General features: G+C 41.7%; 1 protein-coding gene across 1 annotated transcript; it reads left to right on the plus strand.

Moving 5' to 3' along the window:
* Positions 1-1,089: 1,089 nt before the first annotated feature.
* Positions 1,090-26,431, plus strand: GPR137B (G protein-coupled receptor 137B). The gene is made up of 7 exons (XM_054514183.1): positions 1,090-1,590; positions 10,271-10,320; positions 15,169-15,391; positions 19,213-19,366; positions 21,310-21,434; positions 24,233-24,357; positions 25,826-26,431. Exons 1-7 carry the CDS (start codon positions 1,222-1,224, stop codon positions 25,935-25,937), a joined length of 1,158 nt encoding a protein of 385 aa, XP_054370158.1. The 5' UTR covers positions 1,090-1,221; the 3' UTR covers positions 25,938-26,431.
* Positions 26,432-26,465: the final 34 nt, after the last annotated feature.

The following is a 26,465-nucleotide window of genomic DNA, read 5'->3' on the forward strand; positions in this document are numbered from 1 at the left end:
TTTCGTTGATAGTGTCAATTTCTGCATATCATGTACACTGTCTTAGTTCATTACATGGACCCTTCCACTACAGAAATCTTTTTTCATTGCTCACCAGACATATGGGGTCTTCCCTGGGGATTGGTCCAGGTAATAAGCACTTCTTGCAATCAGCTTACAATAAATGATAGAGAAAAACGTGTCAGTGCTACAGCCATAACCAAAGTAGCTTTTAAAATCTTGTTGTTGTATGGTACATGGTGCTGTACATGACCTAGAGATATATGAAGCATTTTGACCACACTACAAATGTCTAAACCGCTCAGTTTCAGTTCTCAGTTCTCACCTCCATGAGTCAAACCCATCAGCCTGCCATAGCACCTATTAATTTATAGATTTCATCCCAAGGGCATATCTGCACACTTGTGAGAAGGTGTGGCCGGTCAGCTGTTTCCAGAGTGATGGTACAAAAGCAACCAAGAAGAAAAGAACTTGTAACTGCATGTATGCTTTGGTGAATTTAGATCTCTAGGAGGTTTTATTTTGTTCCTATATATGCTAGGTTTGGAAGTCCTGATGTACCTTTTCTCCTATTCTAATGAAGCATCTTATAAGAAAAAGAAGAAACTGAATATATTAGATTTGCTGTGCCAATTGTGTAACTCTTTATAAACACAAAGCTTTCTGCAGTGGCAAGCTGAGCTGTTGCAGCTTAATACAGCAGTTTGAGTTTCAGGAGTACTTGAAGGTGTTTAAAATGATTTCTAACAAAATGCAGCTAAATGAAGTACTTGTTAAACAGGAAACAAGAAAAAAAATCCTACAAAGATATTATGTGTCTGCCACTGGGAAAGTGTCAGGTACTTGTTTCTTGTAAAAAATAGAACATTACTTAACTAATTTAAAATCCAGATAATTTTCCTTAGGAAAAAAATTAGCAGTAAATCGTTCAGGGGCTGGTGGATTTCTTTGTTTCTTAAGGATGGCAAAGATTTGTGCAGAGACATCAGCAAAGAGCAGCTTTCTGAGCTGTTCCCTGCCAATTGCTGACAAAGGCAGTCCTAATGAATCATTCTGAATTGTGATCATGTGCTACCAGCCCACAGTGAGCTGCCAAAGAGGAAGTGCAGCTTGTTTTCTTTCATTTTCTTGATTCCTATGCTGTAGGAAGATGAAAGGAGACGGAGGAGGAGGCAACAGCGGCAGCCAAACTTAAATAATTCTGACGATTCCTGATATCAAATGGAGGCCCCTGAGTGGGACCCACTGAAAAATGACACCCTTCCGCCGACCCTGACGCCAGCTGTCCCTCCGTATGTGAAGCTGGGCCTGACCATTGTATATACTGTTTTTTATTCACTGCTTTTTGTGTTCATCTACGTCCAGCTCTGGCTGGTCCTTCACTACAGGCACAAGAGGTTCAGTTACCAAACTGTCTTTCTGTTTCTGTGCCTGTTTTGGGCCTCTCTTAGGACAGTGCTCTTTTCATTTTACTTCAAAGACTTTGTCACAGCAAATTCTCTCAGCCCCTTCATCTTCTGGCTTCTTTATTGCTTCCCAGTCTGCCTCCAGTTTTTCACCCTGACCCTGATGAATCTTTACTTCACACAGGTAAGCAATAGATATTTAGTTGATTAAATCTAGCTGAATGGTAAAGCCTTATTATGTGAACATGATGAGAAAAATGTAATTTACAAATGTACCTTGGCAATGCAAAAAGCAAATTTCATTCGTTTATTTGGGTACTTTAACTTCTGGTCTATATGCCAGTGATCAGTGTTACAATGAAACCAGAGCCTGAAGTGATCACTGCGAGAATATCAATTAACACGTCTACTGTCTATAAAAATAATTCAGAGATTGGAGAAAAAATGTATGGGAGAGCTTAGAATTTGGACACCCAAAATGTCATTTTATTATTATGCCCTATTATTGTTATTAGACTTTAGGAACCCCCTGTCTTACCAGACTTGATCTCTGTGTGCAGTCAGAATTGTAATGTCTGATTTTGCCTGCAACAAACCCCCAGTTCCAGTTTTTTCATAAGTTGGCCGACATTTCTCAGTGAGGTTTCTATTATGTGTATAACAATCGAAACTGTTGATGGAAAACTACTGTGGGCCTAAATTCCTGTTAGGATCTGTATTACAAACAGCTTTGACTCTGTTCAATAACTGCTAAGTGTTGTGCACAGATACACTCTCTATTTCAAGGACTCTCTGATGTAAAGGTAAATTCACTGTATATTGGAGTAAAGGAAATAGTGTCTCCTTTTCAGGAAGAGGTCTTTAGAGTGTATCTGTGCCATGGACATCTAAGAAGTCAGATGAGTCAAGCTGCACAGGGCTCCAGGTTGCTGCAGCTAGAATTGCTTGGAATATTTATGGTGAGCACGGTGATCTTGCTGAAGGACAGGATATTGGCATGCTGAGACAAAAAAAAAGGCTGCTGGGCTTGCCTAAGATCTCACAGGAAACTTGCAGGAAGGCAGAGACTGGATTCTTTACCTCCTCAATCCCACTGCAGTGCCTGGAGCAGGATACCAAGTCTGCACTCATGTGGCCCTGACCAAAGTCCACTTTCCCAGTGCAGGAGCAGTTAGTCAGGAGAGCATCAGCCAGCCCTGGAGCACACCAGGCACTGCTCAGGATGCTTTGGGTGTTGCTGTGTGCCCCACTTGGAACCAGCTGGGTGCCTGGGGCTGGTGCTTCTGTAGTCCCCATGGCGTTTAACAGTGCTCTGTAGTGATGACAGGCCTTATCAATTCTGAACAGCCTGACTGGAGACATCAGGCTGCATGCAAGGGCTGCTATCCCAGAGCTGGAAAAGCAGCAATGGTAAGCGTGACAGCTGTAAGAAGATCACTTGAGTTGTAGAGGGTATTAAATACTTAGAACCACATACCCAGTTTTGTGCTTAGGTTTGCTTTCATGGATTCAGTGTCTGAAATGCCTGCTAACTCACCCTGCTCCACTCCCTGGTACTTGAGATATATTAAGGGATTACAAGAACCTTTCATCTGCATACTACTCAAATCCAGCTCAAGCATATGGTTACCTATGCTTTATCCCATAGCTATTGTGAGAGTCATTTGATAACTGTGCAGCTTTGCAGGGTCAAATGTCCAACAGCACACAGTCCACCCCATCACAGTGCTGGGGCTAAGTCACAGCCTGGGGCCAGACTCTTCCCTCAGACACGCGTGTGGGGCTGCTGTGGAAGCCTGGAGGCAGAATGCAGCATCCTGGCTCTTGGCCAAGAGAAGCCTGGGCTGGAGCGAGCACAGGGGGGGCACAGCAGTCTGTGCAGTAGTGTCAGCACTCAGGAGGCTTAGTGCTGCAGGTAGCATTCCTTTTGTCTGAAGAAGATCTGAAAAGGCAGCACACAGAATGCAGACATTTGTCCTTTTCACTTATTTTTAGCATTGTTGTCTGATAGCGTGCAGGAAGTACAAGTCAGTGGTTGAAAACAGAAAAAAGCTAAGGCTGTTGGTTCTGCCTTTGAGACAGAATTCCTGCTTTGTCATTCTGAGTTCTCCTGATCTTCCTCTGAGCCCCTCTGAGAAAGAGTGGAATAGTTACCTGTCTTGAAGAGCTGCTGTGGGGCTTTTGAAACAACATTTGCAAGGGACTTTCAGAGTTTGTGATGTGCGTCATAAACTTTAAATACCTTGGGCCACTGTAGAAAGACTTAAGAATAGTATTGTTGTTTGCTCTAGAGCTAGTTGCAGTCAGTGAAATTTAATCTCAAATATCTCCCCACCTGAAACAAAGGTTTAAGAAATACAAGCACAGCCATTCTACGAATGCATGACAAAATAAGTGCATGTATTTTTAATTCACTGTTATTAATTCTTTACTTCTAACCATTAAAAGGTGGTTTGGCTTGAAATTCAGCATCTTGTATATAGTGTACATCTAGCTTTCCACAGTAGACAAGCAAGAACTAGTGTGAAAGGGGTGGAGAGAGAAAATTTTGTTTTCAGTAATGGCTTAAAACTTCACAGACCTGTTTAGAAACAGCTTTTATCCTTTTATTCTCTAGAAGACAGGCAAGAAGGGTCTGCAGCTGTGTCTCATTGCGTGAAACCCCTGCTATTTCACTGGTGCTTAGCTAGAGGGAAAGAAGTGTATAGTATAGGTACAGAGCACTGGAAGAGATCCCATGGGTCTCTGGAATTTGTAGGTTTTATTATCTGCTGTAGAGCACCTACCATTCCTAAATGTAGCACTGCTAGGAAAACTGATAAATGTAGATGTGAGAGGAAAAAAAGTGGTTAAAAAATATTGCAAATCCTCCTGGCCAAACAAAAAACTCATTTGGCAAGTGCCAGAGGGCATTTTTCAAATAACAAGCACCTTTGAACTTGATGGAAAGTTAGCCACAACTATTCTCTTTTTTAATAGGTATCCCAAAGCCATAGGGAATTTCAGATGTGTTTCATGTGTAGCCGGACAATTGAACCCTGATGACATCAGCACAGCAGAGTTTTGTCCCCAAACTTGAGCATCAGCAGCTGCAGCAGAAGAACCTCTAGTGTGTTGGAGCAGGTTGCTAAAGCAGGGAAACTATGAACAAAAGAGAAGTTAGAATCAAAATAGTTTTGACTCAAAATGGGATCTTTGGGTTAAGAGCCAAGTTCGGTGTCCTTTGATACAGTTGTAATGCCCTACTTAGGGCATGTAGAAGGGGTGCTGCAGATAAGGCTTACAGAATATTGGTTACTCTCAGAGATTCCATACTGGAGAAAATGAATATGATTTTTAATGGAATAAGTAAATGTATTAGAATTTATTAATCCTGTGTCTGTATTGATTTCCTTCTAAAGAAAAATAATAGTGTGATCTACGCTCTCAGGAGGGGAAGCCCTCTGCCTACTTGGAAATCATTAAAATAAATCTCAAATGAAGATGAGATCCAGTGACACTTTTGTAAAAGAGTAGCACAACGCCAGCAAGTAACAGCACTATACCAGGACAGCCCCCTGATCTGATCCACCACACAGGGAGCCAAGGTGTATTTCCACCTCCAGACCAAAAATCTCACAGAGATATTTGCCTCACACATGCAGCTTCAAATGTTTTATTTTCTGATAAATAACATATTTTCCACTTTAAAGGGAAAGAAGTGGAGGATCCCACAGTGAGGCATCCAAGGCTAATGAAAAATGTGAGGATTTCAGGACTTGGACACTTCTTTATTTATGTCCTCAAATCTTCCCTGTCCCTGACAAGGGGACACTGAGATGAGTCCTCAGGCTTTACAGTTAGTGCTGTGAGTGAAAGAGTAAAGAGGCTCTGGGAAAAAAAATAAGTTGCCTTTTCTGGTGCATGTGAGGGGTGGGAGAGAAGGACTTGCTTCACTTTGTCCTGTTTGCTCAGGCCTTGCATTTCCCTGGGGAACAGAAAACAAACGAAGCAGGAGAGAGGCTAGGATGGAGGGTTACAGTCTCAAAGAACAAGGTCAGGGCCAAAGACCATGAGCTATAAATTTCCCTGAAAATCCCAGGCATCCCTTGTGGCTAGGCACAGAAAACAGTTGGGTGGGCTCTAGGTTTTGTCATCAGGTTGGGAACTTCTCCAGGATCAAGGACAAGTAGTGCTGAGCTAAAGAGCTGTGAGACAGTATGGGTGGAGAAGGCTGGTAGGCAGATTTTACCTCTCCTTCCTCCTCCCTAACCATCTTCCCTTTTCTTTGGCATCTGGATTGAGAAACTTACCCTGCCTCCCAGGCAGTGCTGATAAAATCAGGGACTTTCAAATGAAGAGAAGTTGTACAGAGTAAGAGAGTTCTGAGGGGAGCTGGCCATGCCTGGCAGGGTAAGGTAAAAACAGCACAAGGCTTTAGAAAGTTTTCATGTATTTCAGTGGAACCAGAGTAAATGGTAGCTCTGGGAGGAGAAAATTCCTCATTCTCTAATTACTGAGGATAGCATTTCAAAAGTTCTCACCAGTCAGAGAACAGAGAGGGCTTTTTATTTTGGATTTTTTTTTTAGCCAAAATTAATAAATCATATCTTATAAAGCTTATTATTAATTTAAAACAAGATTTAGATGTATATAGAACTACACAGGAGTCTAACTACATATGGTAAAGCATTAGCAAATATGTTTGCTGTAAAATGTTGCCCTTACCATTGTATCTACAGAAGACAAATTGCAATTGCAGGTTGGCTGGCTGTCAGTATCTGACATGAAGGATGAGGTCATTTGACTTAGAAAATAATTTGATTGGAAAGCTACTCTTGGAAGTTTACTGTAGCTGTCAGCCCCCACAATCATCCCTGTCCTTTTAGGACTATTTTTACCAATTTGTGGAAGACTGAGGATGGTAGTGAGTCACATTGCCCATGTCTGTAGGCCTTACAAGCTGTGTAGAATTTAGAGAGTAGAGGGAAAACTTGCCTGTTTTGGGAAATCTGATCCAAATAAAAGAATGAACATGGAAGAAGGAGAGGAAGGGGAAGGTGGGCCCTGGACTGAAAGATACACAGCTGAAGAAAGGTACATGTGCTGATGATGAGATTGTGGCATTATTTTCAGGTTTCAAAGGGAAGTTTGCATGGAGTGTGACAGAAGGAGAGAGGGACTGTGATGAAAGGAACTGGGAAGGAAAAATGCATGATATTGTTCTTATAGGGTTTTTGAAGTGAGAAGTGGTAAATAAAGCTGAACTTCATTCCTGTGCCGAGGGCCAGCTTGAGACATACGCAAGCATTTACCACATATCTGAGGCTTTTTGGTAAGCTGAGCTGCAGCTCCTGTAAAAGTGAATTGATCAGCTAGCACAGGAGAGGTTTGTGCCAGTCATCACATCAGTTCAGCTAAATCAGAGCACAGACAGGAAAATTGCTCCAGGGAGATTTTATTTTCCTTTTGCTTTGGGAATATCTGTCTTGGCTTTGACAGCTGTTTCACTGACACTTGTAGAGCCAAAGTGGCTCCCGATTAGCTGGAACCCCCATCAGCTACAACAGCCTGGCCCAGTCTGCCTGCTCTGCTGCCCAGCAGCTCTCCAGAGCTGTCTGCAGCCAAGCTGCTGCTGGATCCCATGCCATCCCCACTCCTGGAGCCTGGTAAAATGTCTCTAAGGTCAGCTGTTTACATCAGTTCGTGCAATGGGAATTTTCTCTGGCTGTCTGAAGAGATTTTTGGAGTCCTTTTGAACTGCCGCAGTTTTATATGCCAGACATATACCTCAGGGGAGTGGAGGAGGGAGTGTGAGAATCTCATTTGAGGTTTCCAACCCTTTGGCAGAAACAGAGAGTCAAAACAGGATATTTCTCCTTCAAAGAACAAGCAGAAGGGGAAATACTTTTACGTCTAAAAAGTAACCCTTTAGACATAAGAAAATTAGCAAGGACTTTCACTGCGTTTTCCATGTTCATCTTGGGCCTCTCTGAAAGATCTTTTTAAAACAGCCTGCTCTCTGTTTGCTGTTTAGTCTATTCTTAGGAATAGTCTGGTTTGCTCTGGTTTGCTGGAAGACTTACTTAGATGACTCAGATATTGACTGGAAGTTTTCTCAACACTGCTGCGAGGAGGGGCCATTGAGCAACCAGGCTCTTGAGCTAAATGCTAAAAGCAAAAAGCTGCACCCACGCATGTGAGGTATATTGAGATCAGCTCCTGACATCCTTACTCCCACTGAACAACCCTTTATTCTGTGACAATCCCATTGCTTACAGCAGGGCTACTCATGAACTAAAGCCTCATCAGTTTTTAAGCAAAGGTGGCAGAATCTGGCTGCCTGTGCTCCTGCCTAGCAGTGAATTGGTAAGAATTCTCCATGCCTTAAAGTGTAGCTTTCATTCTATGTAGCATCCTTTTGGTTTGGTTTGGTTGTTTTTGTAGGGGTTTTTTTGGTTTGTTTGTTTTTTTTTTTTAGTTGGGTTTTTTTTTTTTTTTTTTGGTACAGTACTTATTTCTTTTTCTTAATGGTCATTTTGCTCTGAAAATTTCAGAACATGTATCACCTGGAACAGGTTCACCAGATGCAGAACCACAGTAACAGCTGCTTTGGTGATCTTGAATCTTGAGATCCCATTGGATCTGCAACAGGAACATCACATTTGGTTTTACCTAAGTTATCCATGGAGATTTTGCTGGGCGTGGTCTTGGATTGGTTTATGTGGCAGTACCTTGTGACTTAAGAGGGATGAGCAGATAATTTTTGGGGAACCACTGGAGATGGTGTTTAGGAACTTGATATTTGCTAGGTTTTGTGAAACCAGAACAACTCATTGCCCACTGGAAATTGCTTGTCTTGCGAAGTTCTTTGCAGAGGCTCTGAACTCTTGTGTTCAGTGCAACTCCTGAAAGGTGTCATAATTAATGGTAGAATGTGTATAAGTGATACTCACAATAGGTGAGGATTGTGGAATGACCCTAGAGACAAGGATTACTCGTTTAGCTTCATTGAGGTCAGGAATCTGCTTCCTCCCTCCCTTCCACAATAAGCAGGGTATGCAATAAATCTTGTACAAAATGTATCTGAGAAGTATTTTGAACCTCATCCCTTCTCTGAAAGTGACAGCTACTCTTTATGCACAGCAGAAGTGCAGAATATTTGCAAGCCCCTTGTCCCTTTCCTTTCAAAAGCAAGTAAATAAAACAACCTTAAACTTCTTCCTGAACTCCTGTGAGATTTCACGATCCAGGAATTTGGAGAATGAATCACAAAAGTCCACAATATGGGATACTATCAGAGATGTTATCTATTTGAAAACAATATCAATGGTTGCAGAATATTTTTACAGACTTTTTTCTCCCAAGTTTTCAATTTTATTCTCAGTTTGCTGAAAAACTCCATGTTCTCTGCTGCTTCAGCTAGTGCTAAGCAAGCTGATGCATCACAAAAATAATTTCCATGTCAAGGCAGCTGTTTATGGTGAATAGGAGTTAAATGACAAGTTGTTCCAGGAGATCTGGAACAAGTTGAGCCTGATTTTCTCCAGATCTATGTCTCATGATTGACTCTCAGTTGTTCCCATAACTGGAGAATTTTTTACAATATCTTGCTATGCAGACTCTCTCCTACTGGGTAATGTGTAGAATCATTATGTAGGCTTCTCCTCACAGAGGACATATATTAGATATTTATAGAGTTCCTTTTTTCCTTTAAGCAATTGATTTTTAGAAGGATGATAAAGGATACTTCAAGCATTTTCCCATCAGTTTTCTGAAGTATTTTAAGATTAGTAGAGGCCAGATGAAGAGACTGACAGGCAGACACATGTCTACAGTCATATTGTGATCATTTAAGTCCTATTTCCTTGGGAAAGCATAATCATCATAGAAAATATTATGCAAGCATAACTAAAGGGTATGCAAAACCAAGGTAAATGGATAAAATAGAAGAACTTGAGGAGAAAATGATTGGGAAACTACCCAGAATAAGTCATACATCATGAGGTTTTTATAATACTTGTAACCAGTGTGCTTTGTTGTTGGTGTAAATGAACATTTGTAAACTAAGTTTTTGTTTTGCAACATTTGTAAAGAAGTTTTCGTTTGGAAACCATGTTAGCTTGTAAAAAAGCAGTGGTACTTTCAAGTGATTTTTTAATAAGTAAGATACAAAACATGGTAATATATTTTTGTATAATTTCTGATGATGGTTAAACAACTATGACTGATGGCTCCTAGCTACATTACAGAAAACTTTGTCAGTATTTGATCTTTTCTGGTACAGCAAGCCAGCTGCTGGGCATGAACTATCCCTCTGTAAAAGCACGTATTGTTGTACAGAGAAGAGACAGTCAGCAGATGCCAAATAATACCTCAGAGTAAAATAATGAGTTTGGCTCTCGATGGTATCTTTTTGGCAATGCAACATGAATGTGAAAGTATATATCTAATTTCAGGCCAGGTTACTATGATAGGCTCTTCATGGGAACATTTGGCCTGGTGTGAGCTGGTCTGTGTGAGAGACATGTACTGTCAGGTCAAGCAAGAGCCTACAATAGTTTCCCTGTATGGTTATGCTGGCATTGATCCTTTTGTTAATACTGGCATAAAGGACCTTATTCCTAAACCATTCCTAAACCAGAGTAAGTGAAAATAATAGTGTAGGCAGTTTGTATACAAGTGCATCTGATCACCTGCTGAGTGGTTCTAGTACTTTGCTTAGAGCTTGCCTGCCATGGGCAAGCAATCCATGCAAATCCGTTATGTAATGAAACCTGTCATGACACGTCTTGTGGCCTGTGAGACAGAATTGCTGTGACTCACACTGTCTTTCTTTGCTGACATGTATATTGTGTTTGATGCAATATTTTTTTGTTTTGCAGGTGATTTTCAAAGCTAAGTCAAAATATTCCCCAGAGCTACTGAAATACAGGTAAGAACTTTGCAAACATTCAATGTGGGAGGGAAGAGCCATACTGTTTGAGAAACATAGTTTCTAATTTGTGATGCTCATATTTCAGCTATTCATATTTGTATACCAATGTTTGATGATGATGGCTCTGAAGCCACCTTCTTTCTATGACCTTTAGGGGACTGTGTCCTTTCTCAACACAGGGATCATTTTTAGACAGTCACATATTTCAAAAGCAAATATTTCAAATGCAAGTGGAAAACACCCACCCTGGGGATTTGCTTATTGGTTCTTAACATTTGTTTTACTAGGTAAATTCAGATCCAGTGCTGAAGAAGCAGAGTGATGTTTTGGTTTTTTTGACAGGAATGAGTGGGAGTGGATAGTTTTAACCTGTGAGGTCAATGTAATAGAAGTCTTAAAAGTTTTGGGAAGATGACGGACAAATTGTGAAGAGAAAGAGCTAGGGAGAATGGATTCAATTTCGTGATGTGTTTGATAGCTTATAGATAGCCTCCCCTGACTCCATAGAGCTGAGTTTATGGTAGATTTACATTTAGGTGGAGAGATTCATTTGGCATCTTGTTGTGGAGGAGAAGCTGTCAGGATGTATTTGAAAGAACTCCAAAGGGCAGTAATGTCCAGAAAGCTCAGGAAGAGCTCAATAAATTAATATTGGTTGTGCCAATGCTTAAAAGTTGGGCAATGCTGTTTAGAAGGAGGAGAGAGAGAGTGGTTGTCTCCATTCTAAAGAAAGAATTTACATGAATTGAGGATAGGAAAACAGAATGAACTCAGGATAGGAAAACAGAATAATTTAAACTGCAATCTGAATTGTCACTTGCTGACTGTTAGGAGAACATAGTACTGTATGAACAGGGCAAATATTATCACTATCCTTCTCTAGAAATTTGTTATCCTACTGGTTTTTCATACAGCTTGTGAGGCAATCATCTGTACCAAGTGCTTTGGGAACCATGTTTGGTATAAGGGCAGTACAGTGAGAACAGGCTTGAGGTGGGCTGGGGAGGGCATGGGAAATGCAGAGTATGATGGCTGGCTCAGGAATGTGGACTCCAGGCTGAACCGCAGCTTTGAGCCCCCCTTTTGCACTCTGGTTCCTGTGAGAAGAAAATACAGGAGTATGGGCTGGCAGACAAGCAGAGCACACCCCAGACAGGTCCCCCAGGGCAGATGAGGCTGCCCCTGATGGGGCACATGGGCAAGAGAGACAAAGAGGATCGCTGTGCACAGAGCCAGCTCAGGGTGGTGGAGGGCTGTCTGTAGACAGGTTCCTGCATGGCTTTAGAGGTGAGACCTAAAAGCTCTGAACCTCATCTCTTACTGATGCTTGTGGCAAGGCTTTATTCCTGAACACTGCTTGAAAATGTCTTTCTTGAAGCACAGGACCTCGTGATATTTAGTCAATGCCTATGAAGTGACTGCATTAGCAACCTGCATGTAGCTTTTGGAGCATTTTGTTCCTAAATACAAATGTACTGTGGCTAGAATTACTCATGCACAGACTACCCTCCTCATGAGAGCTCCATGTCCACCCTGACTCTTCCCCACTGGATTTCTAAGACAAATCACTCTTGGATCTGGCCTAGTTTTTTCTTTCTTGTTCAGCTCTGTTGGTAAGGGATTTCAGTTGTATTTTAACATCTCAATTGCAGCATGAGTGTGGTTAGTTTGTCTAAAAGAGCTACATTAATAAAGCTGACCTCATTTCCTATCTTACACAGGGCAATTGAAATTATGTAATATGTGCACAACCACAGATGAATTAATTGTAATAAGCTAGTGAAAGAACACAGACTTTCGTAGTAGCTTGTGTTGGAAAGGACTTTTAAAGATTATCTAGTCCAACCCATGTCCCATGGGCAGGGACATCTTTCATTAGATCAGGTTGCTTAGATCCTGACGGAGAGATAAATGATGGAAAGATGAAAGGCCTACAGACAGGTCTGGAATCTGCACTTACTGAATCTGATTTTTCTTCATTACTGAATGTTCACTTTTTCATTTTTTCCCTCCATTTTCTTTATTAAGTGTGAGAGCCTATTGCCTAGGATTGCCATTTTTGCAACAGATGATGGCAACATAAATGGGGCAACTGAGAGGTAGGACTTCTGTCTGTGTACTGACACAGGTCTCAGAAATCGGAATCATTTCAGATGCCAAAAAAAAAATCCTATAAATCCTATTGGGGATCCAGAATCTTAAGCAAACTTTATTCAGAACAGCCTTTATAATATTAGTAAAAGAGCTCAAGGTGAAGTCTCTGTCCAATTTCATATTTAAACAGTACTTCTGCCTGTCTCCCTGGACATGGGCATGTCTTACTGTCACCAGGTTTTTGGACGAGGCTTACTGTGCTGTGTGTGCATGTCTTGTTACACACAAGCCTCAAACACTGCGTACAAAATACAGTAATTTCAAACAGATTTTCTTGTTAAACGAGGCAAATCTCACTGCATTTATCTGAGGTTTTGTTTTCAGCTCAAAGAAAAGCTTATGGGTGCATTCAGCCTGACACAGAAGGAACAGAACAGCCTGACATGTGTCTTCCCCAGCCAAACCAGATTACACAAGGCTCCTTTAAAGACTAGTCCCAAAGTGGGGATTAGGCACAATACGCCTTTGAACTTTCACTTGCACTTTCACTGATGCAATCTGGAAACACCTTTCCTGCCCTGCTTTTCTGTTTTCTATTAAACTCCATGTGCTTCTTCATGCCTTGTAGATGCTCTTGTAGTTGAATTGTAAAGATACTTTCTGCCTTTAATCTGCTGAGATCCTAAAACCCTTCCCCTAGAGAGACAGTCTGCATCTCTATCAGTGCATTTCCATAAACTCAGCAACAATGCTTCTATTGCATTGCAAATCAGGCAGCCATTTCCCCAGCCACATCATGTCTATAAGGGGGCTGGAAGATCCTCGTGTGAAGAGCTGCACAGCTGACTGGCCACGACAGCTCACCCTGGCACATATGGGAGTGTGTGGGCATGGGAGTGTGAAAGCACCGGGATTTTTTGTTGCTGTTTTTTGGTTTTGGGGTTTTTTTTGCTGAAGTCTGCAGAGGAGGAGCCTGGCCTGGAAGCCTCTCAGCCTTGCTGGTTGCAAGCCAGCTTGATGCTGCATGCCAGCATGCAGGCTGTGCTGCAGCAGAAGGTCCTTCTGCCTAAGGTGAGCAAGAAGAGGGCATGTACTTTCTGTCCCACAAGCAAGGCAGATGTAAGAGTGTGCCCTTCCTCACAAGCCCCCCACAAGGGGACTAGAGATGGGACTTTGGGAGAGGAAGGAAAGGAAGACATGTGACCACTATTTAAAGTAGCTTCTGAGCTACTAATAAAAGCTGTAAATGTACCACCATTGCAGAGGAAATCGTGTGAGAGAGGAGCTTCAGGAGTGCAGTGCTTCCTGCATTAGACTATGAGGTTTAAAGGAGCTACCTCCAGCTGCTTATCCTAAAAACAGAGCCCTGCCCTGGGAAGTTAAGAATGAGCACAATCTTCCTGCTGAGAGGGAATTTCCGTGCCTGGCAAGGAAAAAACAGCATCCTTACTCACTGCCAGATATAGCTGGAAAGAAAGGCTTTGATTCACAAGCTTTTAGGCTTTCAGTTCTCCCTGTAACACAGTTAAAATACCTCAAAGGTGTATTCCTCCTTTCTTGCCCTCTGAAAGGAAGCCAGCTATGCTTCAGCTTTGTAGCTGCACTGATGCTAACCCAAAAGAATATGAATGTGTGAAAGGAAAAGATCCCCATTGGGTAAAGTATTGTTAAACAATTGGAACCGGATTCCTCAGGGACAGTCTGTATGTTTGTTTTCAGCCAAATTCAAAGTTCCCAACAGGCATGAAAAGCTGGGGCCAAAACCTCTTGTTCAGTGACTGCAGATTATGCATCTTATCAGTAGTTTCCTTGGTCAGCAATGATAATGAACTAAGCAAATGCTTTAAATGGAAGCATGCTCTTTTTTTTTTTTTCCTAATGGAAAGCCCCACAGGTTTGTGTAGGCATAAAGAGGAACTACAACCAGTAATAAATTAAAAAATTACATACCATGTAATACCTTGATTACATGGTATGCTTATATTGTACATATCAGTGCCGGGTAGGTTGGAAAAGAACCAGATGGATAAAAACAGTCCAACTCCTGGGCTTCTGTCTGTCACATTTCGGTTCCAGGTCTGCTTCTGTGGTGGTGTAAATGCGTTTTTCCCGGCCTAGATAGCAAGATGCCAACCCAGAATCAATATGCATAGTTAAATTTCTTGATGTTTCTTTCAAGAGGTTCACCATGACCAAATTGTTTAGAAAAAGAGACAGAGATGGAAGCTAGGGAATCAGTAATCTGGAGATTTTTCCTGCTGTTAGACACTTCCTTAATTTGATATCTGATGATATAAATTAACAGTCAGTGATGCTTTACATGGCAGTGGTGGTATAGTAAAACCAGGGTCAAAACCAGTCCATTCCAGGCAGAGGTTTTTTTCTGGGAGTGATTAGGCAGAGGGTTTGTGCTGTGTATGAAGCGCACGGTCTAAGAAGGTGCATGTATTTTTTAAGTTGTTTTTGAGAACTGTGCTGTTCGATTTCTGCTGCAGTCTTCTGTGTTTTGCTGCTTGATATTAGTTGTTTTACTTACAGCTTGTTGTGTAACTGTAAAAACAGGTTTGAAATGGGCTAGGTTAATCTCTCCAGCAATCTGGAGCACTTTGATTTTGGCTCAGGCACCTGGTTACTCTGTCAGCTGTGGCAGCCCAACAGAGGCAGATTTCATTTCCCAGAGTGCAACTTCCAGCTCATGATTGACACTTGCTGAACAATGTTGCTAAAACTGTTTTCTTCTCACTCTCCCAGGTTGCCCCTCTACCTGGCTTCTTTTTTCATAAGTCTCCTCTTCCTCTTGGTGAATTTAACATGTGCAGTATTGGTGAGGACACAGAATTCAGAGAGAAAAATCATTGTCTCTGTCCGGGTGGCAATTAATGACACATTGTTTGTGCTGTGCGCTGTTTCACTCTCCATCTGCCTGTATAAGATCTCCAAGATGTCTTTAGCCAACATTTACTTGGAGTCCAAGGTAAGGTACATTTTCAGTTCTTTTCAAGTATCTTCTGAGATACAAGGGCAGTACAAGGCAAAGCCATAAAGCCTGAGAGCTAGAGGCCTTAAACTTCACAGCCTGTGCTTGGCTGGCCATTGTGCTCAGTACATGAATTAAATATTAAATGTTAGCAAGGGAGCTTTTGGTTAAAACCAGTGATCCCAAATACGTGGTTTTGAGACAGATTTTGCATAACTTTTTGGCTGGAGTTTCTCACAGCTCTTTTCAAGCAGACACTGCTTTCTCTGGGTCCCTTGTCTGAAGACCACTTCATTTCAGTACTGCAACATAGAAGTGGCCTGTACTTCAAAATCCTTCAGCTTGTCAAATCATTGACTAAGTTAACTGTTTAAGGTAGCAGCATGCTGAAGATAAGCCAGACAGAGAAATATGAATCTCCCTTTATATACTTGCATATTCTTGTATATATTCCTATAGATAATGAGAATGTGTTTTAAAAGACAATACATTATAACTTAGCCAGCTGGGGAAAAGGGTTAAAAGGTGTCTCCTATTACTCTACAGGGTGGTCTTTAAAGAAATATTGGTAGGTTTTTATTTTTGGACACATTCAGTGGTCAAGGAGCTGGATGGGATCACATAAGCATGCAGTGTTTATTATAAAATCAGTGAAGATGTTTTGTATCTATAAATAATGAAACAGGGCTTTCAAAAGTCCTTGCACTTGCAGAAGACAGTTAAATCTTGAATTATCAGTTTAACCAATAACATATTGCTGTTACCACAACAAAGCCTTTAAAAGTTTAAGGTTCAACTGCTATTAAGAAAACCTTAACATAGAATTCCTCTCGACATTTACCTAATCAGATGAAATAAGTACATTTCCTGTTTAATCAAATCCGGCCATGCTGCACAACAACTAAAAGTTCAGGACTGAATAGAAGATTTAAAAACACAGCTCAGTTTTGTTTCTTTCAAGCCTGTCATTTGCTGACCAAAGGGCACTGGCAATGGATTATTTTTATTAGTAAGAAAAGTTTTTCTTGTGCTGCAAATCAGAGAGGCATAAATCTCTGTAACAAAGCAGTGTTAACCTAAAGGAGGCTTTGGTTCTGTTTTAGTTTGGTTTTTGGTTTGGTGTGTTTTCTCCTTCTGTGGGAAACCCAACCTTCCTTACTCCAAACTATTTCACAAAGCCCAAAGGATCTCTAACATTACTGCAGACAGGAAAGGACAGAACACTCAGCTGATGAAAGTTTGAATGTGGAAATGGGAGTTGAAGAGTGATTTGCTCCTCCTTTCTGCTGACCTGAGATGGGAGTTCCTCTGAGGACTTCCAGTAGGATTTGACTGCGCATAATTTCGGGATACAGATGACTGAAACTAGCTGTGACTAAAACATCCTGGTTTTATCTGCTACTGTTATGCCAAAAAACTATCTAGAGAAGAAAAATCCATTCTCTGCAGTGATATGACAGAATACTGTTGAGATAATGCATGCTCTGTGGTGCATGTAGGAAGGCATCAGTACTGGCAGCCTTTTATTTGCATTTCCCATTTGCTGGTATATATCTTCTGACCACATGTGAAAACAGATTCATCTCCATGACCTGGCATGGGGAACCATCATGGTGCCCTGTGCCAGAGCTGTGCCAGTGCCAAGGAGGTGCACAGCCCTGCCCTTGGGCTGGTTCTCTGGTGGGACACACTACCAGCTTGGGGCTCCCCTTCTTTTCTGTAGGGGTCTGTGACAGAAAAATGATTCCTCTGCATATACTTTCACTGCTTCCTTCTCCCTTCACTGACCTACTAAGTTTACTTGAAGCATTTGAAGTGAATGGAAGCAAAACCAGGACACTTTTATTTGCTTTTTTGTATTTGAGGTGGTAATTTGTTAAATCTCTACACATTTAACTATTAACTGTTAAAGAATGACAGCTATGTAGGGAAATCTATACAGGGAAATACCAGCCCCGTTCTGCTCTTTGCTTCTGCTATCTGCAGTCTGTAAATGCCACCGAGCTGGGCTATGGTATGTGCCAGTCAGCAGCTTCTCTCTGCTCTCTCTCCCTCAGTTTCCATGACAGCACCACTGACTTGTTAGTAACGAAGGAGAACAGAGAAGTGCCTAGCAAACATTTCCTCTTTAAAGCATTTCCTGCTTGCTGGTATTGCCACAGCTTTCACCCCTGCCTGCTATGGATCTGGCTTCAGTTCCTGAGTAGCTGCAGTCTCTTGGCTCACTCCTGACATGGCTGCAGGTTATGGCCTGGTGAACAGTGGTGTTTCCAGGCTGTTATCAGCTGGAATTCAGAGACATTGACTGCAGTGGGTATGTTCGGAGCCTGGCTGTTCACTGAACCAATGTTATTTTTCTGGGAAGACAGGCAAGCTTATTTTCCACAGACTTTTTCATACTCCCTGATACTCCCTGAGCTTCTCTTAACTTATGCTCACTGGGGAGGGCAGACTGAGGACCTGGGTCAATAAAGCTGCAGGGCTAATACTCAACAGCGTGGGCAAGCAGCACTGCAGCCCTGGTAGTCTCCTGAAGTCCAGGAATTCAGGACATGGTGGCTTGATGACTTCCCCTGATACTTCTTTAGCCCTTCTGCTGTGTCTGCTCTGCCAACCACAGCGCTTTGAACCTCTGACCCTCAGCTGCAAACCTGGAAGCAGTGTGTGGGCAGAGGGAATAAGATGCAGACTTTCCAGTCTCCTGCACTGATTTAAAAGGTCCTGTGGCAGGGAAAAGCAGCTTCTCTCTCAGCCTGTCTCTCTCACATAGATGAAAGGAAACCATCCTCCTGGTGTGAGTCTCTGCCAGGAGAGGGAGAGGGCAGGGCTAGAGAAGGAAATGACTGCAAGGCTACTTACCTCTAAATGGACACAGCACATTTACCCATCTCTCCTCCTTTAGCTGTGCAAAGTACTATTCCAGAGCCATCTACAAGGAATTTACTTGGAGTTTCTTTCAAAGCCAGTCCCATTTTTGTACATCTGCCTGCCTCTCTGATCAGACTCACACAGATCCCTGCAGCCATGGCTCCTGAATTCCTTCCTTCCATGCTTCCTTCCTACTACAACTCCTGTGCTGATGTCTCAGCCCCTCTCAGTGACCCTGTCCACTTGACGTAGTGGCAAGTCAGGCACTTAATCCTCCCACTGGATCAAGGTCTTTCCCCTGCTTTGTCCAGTCTTCTCTCTAGGGCTTAGGAACTGTTCCAATTTCACCCTGCTGTCTCATTCCTCCCCTTGTGCTCAAGCTGCCACTCTGACTGCCCTGCCATGGTCATTCAGCTCATAGGCTGTGCTTCCACTTTGTCTCCTCTGTGCTGACATTAGCTGAGGCAGGATGTTCTGTTCCTGTCTGTGCTGTGTTTAAGTGCTGACTGTTATGACCTGCTCTGTACTTTTGAAATTGGTGCAAAGCAAGCAGTTGTAAAAAGATGCAAGGTTGCATCATGCTAGCCAGCATCTGATACAGGATGCTCTGTAGCTAGTGCAGAGCTGAAGGCTGAATTCTGTTGCTCCACCTCATGCCAAGTGTGGGTCTTCTGTGTTTTCACTGCTCTGAAAATAGCACTTGTTCAATAAAATGTAAAAATTAGTCACAGCCCATCTTGCTAAGGGCTGGAACTGCTACTGTTGCCTGGAAACCACTGTGCTGATAAAATACAAGAATATACATAAAACAGGATATATTAGCCAAAGAAGGAAAGACAAAAAGTCAATCGCATGAGACAGACTAGCATGACAACTCTCAAAGTCCATGCAAAGCAAAGTTGTTCTCAACTTCCCTTATGAATAACAACCTGTGCTTAAATCTCTTCCAGGGCTCATCTGTCTGTCAGGTGACAAGCATAGGAGTGACTGTTATCCTACTTTATACCTCACGAGCCTGCTACAACTTGTTCATCTTATCGTTTTCCCAAACCAAGAAAGTCAACTCTTTTGATTACGATTGGTACAACGTGTCAGATCAGGCAAGTATGAAAATATTTGCTAATGAGAAAACCTAATTCTCTAGCTGTTGATTGACTTCCTAAATGCTATCACAAGAGGAATAAATATATTCAAACCCTATTTTATTTCTTTTATTCAAGGCATGAAGATTGTTTTGCTCCAGAGATACAAATATCTGATCATTTTGGCATAAGGATAAAAAATCCAGCTCTGTGCTAAAAGAAAAAAGTAACCACAAGACTAATAATTTTTAAAAATCAATCTTTTATTTACCTTGATTTTGTTGTCAAAAGAAAGAGCACCTTTTCTTAAAACATGTATTGTGTCCACTGTAAAGACTGTAATGTACTTAGAGAATCAGAAAAACAGTACTTGATTCCACTGAAATGCTCAGTTCTAAGACATCATGACATCTCCCACTACCATCCAGGGCTGTGGGGTTATTTACTTTAATTCTGGAATTAGCATGATAATTTCTGTTGTTTTAGGATAAGGCTCTGACTCTTCCCAACCTTTAATTGCAAGTGACAATTTACACTTCAAACTAACAGTAATAAAAACTCTAAAGGAAATAGCAGGGGATTCTTTGTTGAATTCTAATAAATTTCAGTATCTAGCTCTTTTCTTTGCTTTGAAGAGTGTATTTAGGTCCCAGTATTTTTCCAGCTCTGGGCCAGGGTCTGGATCATGTGTATCTTTTTTTTTGGTCTCAAAATCCCTTGTCTCCCCTGCAATCAGCAAGCACCTGCAGACCCAAAGCAGTCTTCCATGCAAGGACCTTGTATTGCCCAGGTGGCCAAGCAAACCTGCAGCCATTATCGAATTTCTGTTGAGCAATAGGTAAAACTCTAATTAAGAAGTAGGTAAAGAGTAGGATAGGATTGCCCTGAGGACCTTGTTATGAGTAAGTTGAGTAGGGTCTGTCAAGGGACCTTTAATCAGCCCTCTGCTGCAGTGCAGAGAAGAGGACTGCAGGTGTTGCCAGTGGAATTAGAGCACAGAGGTTACGGCAGAAGGGCATTGGGCTCTGACTTTGTCCTGAATCAAACAATTTCCCTCTTGTTAAGCCCTGAGGAGTTGCTGCTGCTCCTGCTGACCCCTTGCAGGGGACAACTTGTTCTCTGACTCCTGCAGTCTGGAGTAACAGGGACTGGTATGGCCAGACTTCCTTGGTCCTGTTTGCCCTCTGGAGGCAGAGGTTGTTCACTGGGAGCTCATTGGAATGCTTTTTAGCCCTTGAGTTACTACTACATGTTTTGAACATCTATTCTGGCTTGTGATGTTAGGGTTGCATGGATTTTGGGGTAAGTTGTTTGAGCTATATGTAAAGGTCCTGGAATGAAGGAGTGGGCACTCAATTTGGTACCAGACTCAAAAGACACATTTAATATTACAGCCCAATAAATGTACTGTAGTATTGCTCAGGTCACCAGTCAGAAGCATCCTTTTCTCTCCTTTACAAAACACACGAAAGGACAAGATTTGCCCTCTGTAGCTACAGGCAATGGTGGAGATCTAGAGAGAAGATCACAGCTAATGCTGCAGTGCCAGCAGAGTTATTCAGCCTTAGAATGTGCACCAATTTGAACAGACCCAAGCCTTTCATTTTTAAAAGCAATGCCCTTGACCATTGATTGTTCCTTTATAATTATTTCCAGCTGGAAAGGGACTGGAAAACTAGTTTCTCATCACCTGAATTTGATCACTTCATCAAGTGATTGCTTGCCAGGCTTTTAAGCTGGGAAGATCCCTGCATTAAACTGATATTTCTGAAGGAAAGATAGCAGGAGGAGGAAAGGGAAATCATGAACCCAAGATAGCATATTGATTTTTTTAGTATGCCTTTAATCATTAGCCAGGTTGATCTGGCTCTACAGAATGGTATTTCTGGCATTGCCCCCTGCACCTTCAAATGAGCTGCCATCTTTATTTTTAAATATTTTACTCTTTTTCTTTTCAACAGGCAGATCTGAAATGTCAGCTGGGAGATGCAGGTTACATAGTGTTTGGAGTGATCCTTTTCATCTGGGAGCTCCTGCCTACTTCCTTGGTTGTGTATTTCTTCCGTGTTCGAAACCCTACAAAAGATCTAGTAAGTGGAATTTGTTAGTGTATTTGCTAGTGTAATGTCCAGGCAAGTCTGAGGGGCTCAGCTGCTGAGGGATCTTTTGCTTCTTTACATTCTGACTTCTCTTTTTCAATGTGTCCTCGGCAAAATAAGAGCAACCAAAACTTCCCACTTCTTTATGCTAACTCCTCTTGAAAGAAATTCATCAGGTTTATCCAGAAAGAAAGGCCAGGTTCTCAGGCAGGTTATCTAAAAAACCAGGAACTTTCTTAAGCGTAGGGACAACTTCCCTTTGAGTTAATGCAGCATTTTATTGGAATTGGTGGAAAAGCTGTTTGTTATCCAAACTTGGCATCTTTCATCACATAGCAGTGAAAATGCTTGTGTGCTAACAGCTCAACAGGGTTATGAAATAATAGTTGAATTTTTTCCAAGTCAAAGACCAGTGGCCATAATAAGCACTTGCTGACTTGTTGGCTATTTCAGAAGACCAGAAATTAAAGTGTGAGTTGTAAGGATAATTCCCCATAAATGTCCTTAATATCTATGGAGTTAATAGATGGACAAGCATTTTTTTGTAGCTGTAGGCAATGTCTCCAGGTCAGCTGGTTGACAGGCACACAGGCAATACCAGCCCTCACTAGGATTACTGAGGTAATGTCTCTGTTTCTGTAGGCCCAATGAAACCAAAGCTAATATTATTCAAAAGGGGTGTAAATGGTAAATACACAAGTAAAAGAAACAACAGAATAACCTAGACAAGGTGATGGGTTTTATCCTCACTGATAAATAAATAAATCCTCATGCACATTTCAGAGATGATGATAAAGCCAAGATGAAAAGGAAGCAATACCTGACATTGCACTAAGAAACCCCATGGATCCCAGTGCCTATGACAAAACCATCTCAGACTCACTCCTGCTTAGGAGTTAACCAGGACAACTGCAAAGAGAAGAAATGTTTTTAAGTATAGGCCAGAGGTCCTGTTCTTCTAAAAAGTGACCACAGAGAGATCTCATTTAATTTAAAGTGGGCTTAATAAGACTAGACCTGGTGGCCAAGTTTGGATAGTGTGCGGGAGATTCAGAGAGAATGAAAAGAATGGAAGTGATCTAATCACTCATTTTGAAAAGCTAATCCCATAAAGGCTTGGAATCCTAAGCAAACAAGAGCTCAAATGGAGTCAAACAGGCAGTATTCTCTCACAAGAGCATGGCAGTAACATGTATAACATATTTTTGCATTGTAATTTGCAGAAAGCCTTAAATCTCCATAAAGATGCAGTTCAGAAGAGGCAATCAGTGATCCTGCCTCAGTATCTGCAATTGTATACTGCAATCAGTATCACTTCTTTTATGGATAACTTTTTTAGGGTAAACATTATTTGTCACATGGGTTAGGTCATATATAGATTTTTTTTTTTTCACATGGGACAAATATTTATTGGAAGACCAGAAATAAGTAGAACTGAACAAAAAATGAAGGGATTGTAGCAAAAGAAAACTGAACTTCAGTGTGAGGTTGCCACAAGAGGGAGACCAAGGGCCGCAGGATTTTAGGCTAATGTATTCAGTAGGTTGCTACTTGGCCAGAAAGCACGGGGTTAGAATTCAAGCTAACCCTCCTTTAGTTAAAAAAATCATAACAACCAGTCTGATTAGGTAAAAAATCAAAATTATTCTTTAATTTTTAATGAACGATCCTGAGAAATAGTTCTTTGGTTTCAAGGTTCATTTGGGATTTCAGAAACAAAAAGTTTGAGTAGAGACATCTTGCATTCAGCGTTACTTAAATATGAAATAATTCAGTGAACATGAAATAATTCACTGAAATAATCAGTGCTTATAGCCTGGAATTAGCTGTCTGTTGGCTCTGGTGCTGACACAGGTTTACAGCAGCATGTGGCCCTACGCCTTGCCATACCTTTAACCAGACAAATGTTGGAAATGGGGGCATGACAGAGATGCACTTAATCCTCATTTCATCTTTGTCAAAGTTATTTAGCACATAAAATAAAGGGGGAGACCAAACTGCTCTCCTTTTTAAGAGAGAAGATGTCATCCTGGCTTATTCACAGGCACAGCAAACCCCTCTTCCCTGGGGATGGGAGCAGTGGATCAGTGGTTGAGGTTCAGTGGGTTCTTAGATGTCCCTCTGTGCTGTTTCTGGAATCAAACAAATTTCTTGCATCATGTATGTTTTCTGTTTTGATTCACAGGGGAAAAAAGTGAAAATGCTTTGTAAATGAAAGAGTTACATGTACACTCCTTTCCCTGTTTTGTCAAAGGACCTGACCTCAGGATTTGACTGTCACAGCACATTTAAACCTCACTATAGATTAGATACTGAAATTGCTTGGTGAGGGCCTAAGGGACTTTTCACATGTGGGTTCACTAAGCAGGATGCCAAGCTTCAACATGATCAGTTCCTCTGGTAAGGGAGGTAAGGCACCAGAAGAGAGTGTTAGCTGCTTCCTATTGCTCACTTCAGGTCAGCTGCCTGAAAGCATGAAGTGTCCTGGATGGACAGGAATTCAGCAGAAAGGTTGAATGCAGACTGGTGGCTTCAGAAGAAGGTCAGGTGTTAGCTATGAAATAAGGATAAATAAAAACTGTTGAGATGAATATCATTGTGCTGGTAGACATGAACAGTAAATGCAAAACTATTTCAGTCGTCTTCAGCAAATGCAAAACTGCATGTTTTATTTTGGAAACCGTGGGGTAAGTTGGCAGCAACTTCTTCTGGAAGTCAGGCACCAGGCAATTGATAAACAGCTATTTGATACATATTGCAAATACTGACTGAGGTTTCCCTTCCCTCAGGCCAATGCAGGAATGGTCCCAAGCCACGGCTTCAGTCCCAGGTCTTACTTCTTTGACAATCCCCGTAGATACGACAGTGACGATGATCTGGCCTGGAATATTGCACCACAGGGGGCACAGGGCAGGTGAGACACAACAGTGAACTTCTTGCTGCCCAAAACAGAAACTGGAGGAGCAGGAACTCTGACACACCTCAGAAGACGGATGTGAATTGTCCAGCTGCAATTGCTATGCAAATCCCAGCAGGGTGAGGGGAAGCAAAAGGGGAAGCTGAAGTGGACAGGCAGCACTGAGTGAATGTGGGGGTCCAAGGGCACTGTAGACACCATAAAGACACAAGAATGAAAATTGTTACATAATTTAAGAATTGTACCAATGTACTGCTCATTGAAAAACTCAGGTCAGAACTTTGTTTCATCCTCTATTTCTTCCAAGAATGGCTTCAGAAATTCCATTTACTCATTCAAATTTGAGAGCAAGACTGCCTAGAAAAACAGCTGTCTCCCTGCTCAGGCAGAGCAGGGAAAAGCTGGACAGCACAGGCCTTTCAACTTAGGCTGCCCTGTAACATGGTTAAATATCTTGAGGGCGACCTGAAATGAAGGGAGCATCAGTGTTCCCAGATGGTGAAAACTTAGAAAAGTCCATCAAACTGCTGAAATCCCACACAACCCAGAACTGGCACAAAAATTCTGTCTTCTCTGCACAGGTGTGATGTTTGGGAAAGGATTCCAGTCCAGGAAGGAGCAGTTCACATGAAAAATGGTAGCACCCAATTCAGAGAAGAAAAGGCACTGACAGGACTCTATCCTGCCCTGAAAGGAGTCTCAGTTGTGTTATCCCTTTGCTGTTGCTGTAGCTACACTATGATATGAATAGATTAATGTAAGCCAGATCTAGTTCTTGTCACTCATTCAGGTGAGACAGTGTAGTCACTGTCTGTGAGCCTAGACCATGGCTCAGTAAAGTTGCACACTCACTATTTACAGTTATCAGTCATCCTATTCCTGCATTAGTTAGTTTTTCACATAGTAACTAGGCCCATGGAGAATGCTAGAGGTGGTTTTGAGCCAGCCTGGTATCACCCTGTCTTCCACACTGAGCCATCAGGGAGCCAGCCACACTGGTAACACATGCACAGCTCCCAGTGGAAGCCAAACCAGCCACATGCACTGTGTCATGCTGCTCATGGGAGAAAAGACAGCATGGCAGAGCTACAAACCGTGTCCTGGGCTCTGGGACACAGACACGGGAGATTTAGATCTCTGACAGGGCCCTTGCAGTGCCAGGACTTGGCAGGGATAAGCAGCACCATTTCTGGGATTTTCCAACACCTTCTGGAACAGCAAATCAGAAAGAAGGGGGTCTTTAGTGAACTGAGAGAATCAGGAAATAGATAATGAACACTTGGGCTAAAATAATTGACAGATCAGAAAAATAGATAGCTGCCTGTACCCCTGGTTGGGGGTTTATTTTATTTTTGCACTTCAGCATGAGAACTATCTCTACATAATTGCATTTTCCCCATATTTTCTAAGTAGGTGCTTAAAGAATCAATCTGCCAGTCACTAATTCTTCTACTTTCTTTCTCAGTTTCTCTCCAGACTACTATGACTGGAGCCATCAGAACAACAGCTTCATGGCTTACATAGGATCCCTCCAACAAGATCCAGCCCTGGACACAGACCGGCCAAGCCCTATTTAACTTCAATCAACTACAGCGTTCTAGGACATTCCAATGTTAAAGCCAATGTTCCGAAAAACAAAGCTTAGCAACTTTTCTTCACCTTTTGGTTTTTAGAAATTTTCCTATGCACACGTAAATGAAGAACCTTACCATGAGCTTTTCATAGTTCAAGGAGAAGTATAAGCTAATGATTTAAACTTTGAAGACTGTTCCAATTAATACCTTGTTCTAAGCCATGGTATTTTGGCTTTGAATAGAGTTGTTAGAAGGTATAATTTAATCATTTTTATGCTCAATTTAAAAGAGCAAATTTCATGAAGTGAAATGGCATAATTATTTTCTAAGTATTTTTATTTTTACACTGTGTATAGTTAGAAATACATGATTATGATCAATATACTGTAAACACATGAATAGATTTTTCAAATGCATGACAGTTGCAATTTTTATGTGCACATAAAAGCCTGTTAGAAAACAATATCAACCCAATTAAATACTGTCTTTTCAAGTTATTGCTATGTTCTCAGAGCACAATTTACTCTTTGG

Source organism: Molothrus ater, chromosome 3 (assembly GCF_012460135.2).
Source record: "Molothrus ater isolate BHLD 08-10-18 breed brown headed cowbird chromosome 3, BPBGC_Mater_1.1, whole genome shotgun sequence".
Taxonomy (NCBI): domain Eukaryota; kingdom Metazoa; phylum Chordata; class Aves; order Passeriformes; family Icteridae; genus Molothrus; species Molothrus ater.